The 7,382-nt window shown below is 33.8% G+C and overlaps 1 protein-coding gene across 1 annotated transcript; it reads right to left on the reverse strand.

Moving 5' to 3' along the window:
- Nucleotides 1-736: 736 nt before the first annotated feature.
- On the reverse strand, nt 737-5,766 carry LOC131639534 (glycine-rich cell wall structural protein 1.0-like). The gene is made up of 8 exons (XM_058910026.1): nt 5,440-5,766; nt 2,891-2,971; nt 2,553-2,641; nt 2,388-2,462; nt 2,131-2,231; nt 1,893-2,039; nt 1,748-1,810; nt 737-1,388 (listed from the first exon to the last, which is right to left on the reverse strand). Exons 1-8 carry the CDS (start codon nt 5,560-5,562, stop codon nt 1,039-1,041), a joined length of 1,029 nt encoding a protein of 342 aa, XP_058766009.1. The 5' UTR covers nt 5,563-5,766; the 3' UTR covers nt 737-1,038.
- Between the last annotated feature and the right edge of the window lie 1,616 nt (nt 5,767-7,382).

Here is a 7,382-nt window from a genome sequence, read left to right on the forward strand (position 1 = left end):
AATGATTCTATTAATTATGAAAAAAGAAGGTCTAGGATTGGAATATTCTATTGTTGATTTATTAAAAAATAATTGAGGTTAATGTTAAGTTTTTGTTTAAGTTATTTATTTATAAATATTAAGTTAAAATATTAGAAAAAAGTATTTTTAAAAATGATGCTTCTGAAAATTGAACTCTGAAAATCAATAACTTATCGAACTCAAATTAATTGAGGTTCCCTTCTCACCTAATAATTAATGTTTAGTAATATTAAGTATATTTTGTAAGGGTGTGTTTGTTTCAATTTATAAAATATTATATTATTCGTAAGAATAATATTCCTAAGAAACAATATTCCTAGGCATGTGTTTAATAAATAAATTAATTTCCTTGGATTGTTTACAAATTGAATTCTAATAAGACTGATTTAACTTAATTTAATTTAATTTCATTTAATTAACTATTATGGATTGAACTATCATCAATTAATTAAATTTAGTTTGGCTCAATGATTAAATCAAGACCAAAAACAAGGGATTTATGTCCTCTCATTTTGAAATAAAACATGAGGGGACTATACCTATGTTAATACTAGTAAGACTTGTTAAATTTCACTTTTTTTAAGTAGAACTTAAATTTTAGTGATGAGATCACCAACATAACACTCGTCTTAGAATGTAACATGAGAAAATAAAAATCCAAAAATATGGGGCAAAAAGAGTTAGACTTTATTGAATTGTGCAATCACCAGCAAAAGAAAAAAAGAAGAGCTACACTTTGATTAAATTGAAAGCCATATAGAAACCAGATACAGATAAAAATATGGTGTTTGCAAAACCATAAAAAGTGTAATGAATTACAGCAATCATAAAACCAAAGATGCTTTTTCCAGCTAAATCTAAAGATGAACAAAACCTTGCCCAAATCAGTTTCATGAAGAAAAAACATTAATGCTGGCTGTATCATGAACCACATCATACTATCAACACAGTATTCTAATAAATAACTGCACTATTAAGGCAAGCATTTAGCATGAATGAAAGCAACAGCCATTGCTATTATGCTTGGTTGTCGCCACCCCTACCACGTCCACCGATTCTTCCCCTGCCACGGCCATATCCCCTGCCTCCACCTCTGCCTCTTTCATAACCCATACCTCCACCTCTGCCTCCGACGTAACCCATTCCTCCACCTCTGCCTCCTACATAACCCATACCTCTGCCGCCTTCATAGCCTCCACCCCTGCCACCGTCATAGCCTCCGCCCCGGCCTCCTTCATAGCCTCCGCCCCTGCCACCTTCATAACCCCCACCCCTGCCACCGTCATAACCTCCGCCTCTTCCACCTTCATAACCTCCTCCTCTTCCGCCTTCATAACCTCCGCCTCTGCCACCACCATAACCAGTACCTAGTACAGAATGCAACATTTGAAAATCAGGTTTTTATCCGATTAAACATGCATCTCCTTTATAAATAAGAGTTTCCTACATTTGATCGATGAATGCACGTACTGAAATAAAGGTTATAATTATGCAGCATTCATAACTTGCATACCTCCAGAGAAAAATGTAGAAATATACAAGGCTAATAGCAAAAAGCTTTTTCTTAAAACTCCTTTTTAATTATAACATTCAGATAATAAACAGAAAAAGAGATGTGTACACTCAGGAATTCAGCCCTTGAAAGAGATAAAGAAAACTCCTACAACATTCAATAATATCAATCATCACATAAATCCAGGGAAAATTTGTAATAAACTAAACTTACCACGATACCCCCAACCTCTGCCTCGACCTCCACCTCGGCCACGATTAGAATATCCACCATTATCTGTCAGGAATCATACACAGCCATAGTATTAAATATAAACCTTGCAAAAAGTAAGTTGAACTCCAGCTTTCAGAATCCATACCTTGATAATTTGCATATCCACCTTGGTAATAGTCATAACCACCTTGATAATTTCCATAACCGCCTTGATAACTTCCATAACCACCCCTTCCCCAATTTCTTCCTCTTCCTCTCCCCCTACCTCGACCACGACCTCGGCCATACGAGTCTATAAGAAGATGCACTAAAAGTTAGGATATGTATATTCAATAACCTATTATTTTAATGAATAGTTAATATAGTTATTGGTGGTAGGTAACCTTCATTTACAGCATTGTAAGAATCTTGTGCTGGTTTTATAGGTTGCTGCTGATAATTAGAGTGTGGCTTTGGTTGTTCCACATTAGATGGAGGTTGATACCTAAATATGAAATCATGTAGACATTTTAAATAAATCAAACAACCCAAAAGATGATTCAAAATATAACCTTAAAATTTTACCCAAAAATGCTATGGTAACAAGCAAATACTTCAATTAAAAAGGAAATATGATCATGAAAGTAGTTAAGGAACTCACCCAGGGGAATTTTTGTCTAATTCTCCGGTTGATAAGGTGATTGAGATCATAGAGACATGTCGAGTCATTTCCACACTGCATTAAAAGTCGAGGTTCAACAACTTGGCCATCCAAATAGAAAAAGATGATAAAATACTGAATGTTAAAATTTCAAACAAAACGTACGGTACAAGACCCTCTTCAATGGGCTCCCACACATCTGTTATGCTAACTGAGCTGATGGCAGTATCTTGGTGCAAATGGGCAATCCTCTTCTGTTTAAGGAGATTGAAAAAAAATCACGAAAAATCAAGATGAATTCTGAGGGTAAATGTATTATCCAGATTTTAAATTCTTATTCTAAGTTTCTAACTTTTCGCAACCTTTTTTTAGATTTATTGACCAGTGAACTTTTTATTAGTTCACTAACTACCAGAAAAATATGCTAGACTGTGGTTTGCAGAATTTAAAAAAAAAAAAAAAAAAAAAAAGAGCAAGAGAAGAGCATCTTGCAAAGAAATGACCTTCAGAATCTCTGAAATGGCAACTGTCTTGCTGATTGCTTGTCCCATTGCCTTCAAGACAATCTCTTTAGCCTGCTTTTCCTGGATGAAATACAGAATACAATTATAAGATGACATAGACCAGCAAAAAGGTTCTAATGCATATGCCACTTAACAGTATTTGAATGATTTTACGCATATTTAAAACAAATAAATTATATTAAGCCAAAGAAAGAAGCAACTTAAAAGCCATTGGACAATCACTTCAAGTAAATGAGATGGGAGAGACAAAATGATTTTAAATAATGAAAAACTCAAGTGATCTGAAACATTGCAGTCAAATTGAAATATACAATAAAATTAAAAATGTTGTTTTATGAATGGTGATTGATATATTTCGTTAACAAAGTGGTATGTAATGTACTTTCAAAAACAATATGTAAAAGATGCATATAAACATAAAAGGAAAAAAAAACATTAAGTCAAGATAATGAGAATAATATCACATGTGATGCATAATAATATTTAGAAACCTGAGATTAATCACATGTTACACAAAAGTTATAACGTTTATGTTCAAAACACAAAGATTATAGTCAGTATCAGACGATTTTGAAAAATTTGGAAGAAAAATATTAAAATTATAAAACCTTGGAGGACAGAATTGTAGTTAGAAGAAGGATATGGTCTCAATATGAAGAACAATAGAATAATGGCAAGAAAAAATATGTTCCTCTTGAGCCTACTGAACTACCCATTGGGAAAATGAAAGGAAAAAAAAAATACTAAAATCATATTTTTCTTCATCAGTCAGCTGACAGAATCTGATGTATCCAATGTGAAAGTAAAAAAACTCTCTTGTTATTGTAAAATGATCAATTCCCAGTATCTACAACACGCCTATGAGTCTAATAGGTTCCAGTTCAACTTCTGACTAGAATTGATACATTTGTTTGTTTGATTGCATTGCATGATTTGAATCAGAAATCTATGATAGAAATCTATGATTTCTATTACAACAGTCCAAATCTTAAGGCTAACTATTGTAAGAAGGTCAACAGAGGCCCAGCATAAAGGGTGGTTCAAATAAGAGATTCAAACAAAACAAAAATGGGTAGAAATGAAATATCAAAAAATATACTACACAGTACAAATGGATAGCAGGTGAAAAGATACAAGGGTGCAGCAAACATCAAATTAAGTTTGCACTTTATATTCTAACAAATGTTTCAAATGATATTTACTTCTCTAACTGTCTGTCTTAAATAAATATCTATTTTACGCATCTGCTGTGTACGATGACGGTGCTTCTGGAACAATAATCAATTAGGTCCTTATTTTGATTGGCTTAATAGAATCAAAGATTCAAAGTATTAATAAAAACACAAAATGACACTATCATACTTCTTAAGACAATCACTTATTACAATTTCTGCTTACTTCTACAAGATAACTTCCTAATTTTTAACATCTCCAATTACTTCTTTCATACTGCCACCAATTCAAAACCAGTCTCCTAAAACACACCATTAGCTAGCACTTTGCTTATACAGAACGCTCATGATACTGCTACATTTTTTTGAAATAACTAGTAAGAAAAAATGCCTATTACAAAACCCTAGTAAACATCCACACACAGCATTGCATTTAATATGATTTCCCTGTTGCATTGTTTATCGGATTAAAGCAATACCCCGAGTTATCAATTCCGGATAGCAAAGCGGAGCGGCCGACTCCAAAAATGGGATAGCGGGATAACCGTTATTTGACTATTTTTTAGACTAATTTTTTAGACTAATTATATGAATGATTTATTAAACATATATTTAATGTAAAACCATCAAAGAAGAGAAATAGAGTTATTAAATGACTATTACTTAAAAAAACAGAGGTAAAGAAAAACAAATATAAAATCAAACCAGATTCATTTATTTTAAGGGTAAATTTAGGTTTTGGCGTTCCAACCCGCTCGGGATGGGAGGCGCCATCTCCCGCTACCTGTCAAACATCAAATAGCGGCCGCTAAACATCAAATAGCGGAGAGTCATCACACCGGGCTGATATCCCAGGATAGCGCCGATAGCGGCCGCTATCGATAACTCTGGCAATACCCCAACATTAATTAAACTGGTGTAGATTCCTTTATCAGAACACACATAAGCCAAACGTAAATAATCCAGAAACACCAATAAGCTTCCAATAGATTCACAACGAACAAATTAGCGAACAGAAAATGGACCATCGTTGGTTATTCTAAATTCCCATTCAATCAATTCAACAAACAGTATGCATATCCACTACCACGTTCTTAGCAATTTCAACAAAGAGCACTCCAACACACAAAAACAACTTCAATTAACAATCACCAAACTCAGCATTTCACTAATCAACATTAACAACTTCCAACATTCCAAAAACACCACACAATAAACATCAAAAACAACCTCAATCCCACAAACCAAACACAACCAAAAACAATAAAACGATACATCAATAGGTTAATCGAATCAAAGCATGCAACGAATCTAAGAAACGAAGATTATTCAACGAAACCGAATGAAAGCAAAGACCTGAAGAAGTGAAGTAGCGTAGGTGATGTAGTTCCGAATGGCGCCTTGAGTGGTGATTCGGATCTCATTTTCGTTGATGGGAGACTCTGGTTTGGGTTTCTGGACCTTCTGGTACCTATCCATTGGTAATCGAGAAGAGGAGAGAGAAAGAGGTAGAGAGAGAAGGGGGTGGATGAAACCCTAACCTTATAAACCCTAGAAAAGGAAGGGAAGACAATAGAGATGAAAAGGGTAAAGTGTTTCCTAAAACCTCAGCCTCGTTTGTTTTGTTTTCTTGTGCTTTTTTTTTAAGTATTTATGTTTGGTATTCTATCAAGCGTTTGGGGTTTGTTTGGATTAAGCAGAAGTTGTTATAACAAACGCGCGGTTGCATTTCCACGCAACGTTACATGATAAATCACGTTTGTGTTTTTTCTTTCCTCATGAAAATTATGTCCCCTTGAATTAATCTCTTTCAAATGGCACACTAAAAGCGTGTTTGGTACTACATTTGGCAGAAATTAATTTTAAATGAATTGATTATGTAAAATTGATTTTGATTAAAAGTGAGTTAGAGATAAATTGATTTGTGATTTAATATATTCATATAAAAGTCACTTGAAGATTAAATTTAATTGTAAGATGGAGACATAATCGAAGATTAAATGGAACTCAAAAATTAAAAAATTTACCTTCAAATAGAAGAATTGAATATGGAGATATAATCAATTATTCTATAGAAGAATCAAACATGTTAAAATCGGTTCAAAATCAATTATACACCTCTATAATTGTCTTTGACTTTTTCAAAATGTAAGTTGGACTTGTCGCACGCTCGCGAAAAATGAACAACAGAGTCGCCACTAATATATTTATCCCATCAGAGGAAACGGATATCAGAAAACCTAACTTGAATAAGAACAAGGTCTTTCGACCAGAGAACTAGGTACGAGAGTCGGTTACGCAAGGGGAAGGTACTAGCACCCCTCACGTCCATCGTACTCGATGGTATCCACCTATATTTGTTTCTATCTAATGGGTGTAATCTATGTCTAACCTAAATGCGAATGCATGCAAAAGAAATGCGGGGAAAGGAAGGAATATTTACAGTTGTGCTCGCTTAGGCCCCGCGACCCAATGCCTACGTATCCCTTTCAGGAATCAGAGCGTCGTAGTTCGGCTCACATGTTTCTGTTTGTTTTTGTGTTTTTTAGGTGAACAGAGGTTAAGGTCACAATCCACGATGCTCGACCTTGGGAGACTTACACGCCTAGGTATGGAATGGACTTAACTTGTTCTTAGAATAGAAAGAACATTGGTTTGTATTTTTTAATTGTAGAGGGATGATGAACAATTCTCACTACGGGGTCACTCATCATTTTTCTATTTTGTTTTAATTTTGAACCTTTATTAGGTGTTTTGAGTGTTTTTGGTTAGGTGTTTTTTAAAGGGAGTTTATTTTGCGAGTTGAATCATATAAGAGTGTATAAGTGGTGTTGAAGCAGATCAGGGAATACACCCACTCACTTCTCTTCCACTTAGGTGAATAATGATGTGATTCGCCTCTTCATTTATTAAGTGTTTTAAAATTGAAAAAGAAAAAGAAATGAATAAAGGGGGGCTAACCTAATCCACTAACCCAATAGTTGTCACCTTACTAAGGAAGAGAGTCTAAGGCCTAATTACAAACCAAAACATCGCATAAAGGCAACTTAAACAATGACAAAAACTATATAAGTTTATATAAAATATACATGAAACAAGTCAAAGAAACTCAATTAAAATCTATTCAAAAATTAGAATTAGAACATGAAAATTTACATATACAATCACGCATGTGTTAACTAAATTCATACAAAAAAAACAAGGCTAAAATCAACTCCTAAGTCATTTAACAAAATTATTTACAAAAGGGGACTAAAACAAAAGTATTATGTACATAACAAAAGGAAAATGATTTATTA

The sequence above is a fragment of the Vicia villosa genome, unplaced genomic scaffold (genome assembly GCF_029867415.1).
Source record: "Vicia villosa cultivar HV-30 ecotype Madison, WI unplaced genomic scaffold, Vvil1.0 ctg.002683F_1_1, whole genome shotgun sequence".
NCBI lineage: Eukaryota > Viridiplantae > Streptophyta > Magnoliopsida > Fabales > Fabaceae > Vicia > Vicia villosa.

Excerpts from the sequence above, each read along its gene's own strand:
- LOC131639534 (XM_058910026.1), bottom strand. The coding sequence starts at position 5,562 with ATGGATAGGTACCAGAAGGTCCAGAAACCCAAACCAGAGTCTCCCATC. Across the intron at positions 2,972-5,439 it reads ACGCTACTTCACTTCTTCAG|GAAAAGCAGGCTAAAGAGAT; the intron begins GTCTTTGCTTTC and ends TATTTCATCCAG. Across the intron at positions 1,811-1,892 it reads TGGATATGCAAATTATCAAG|ATAATGGTGGATATTCTAAT; the intron begins GTATGGATTCTG and ends GATTCCTGACAG.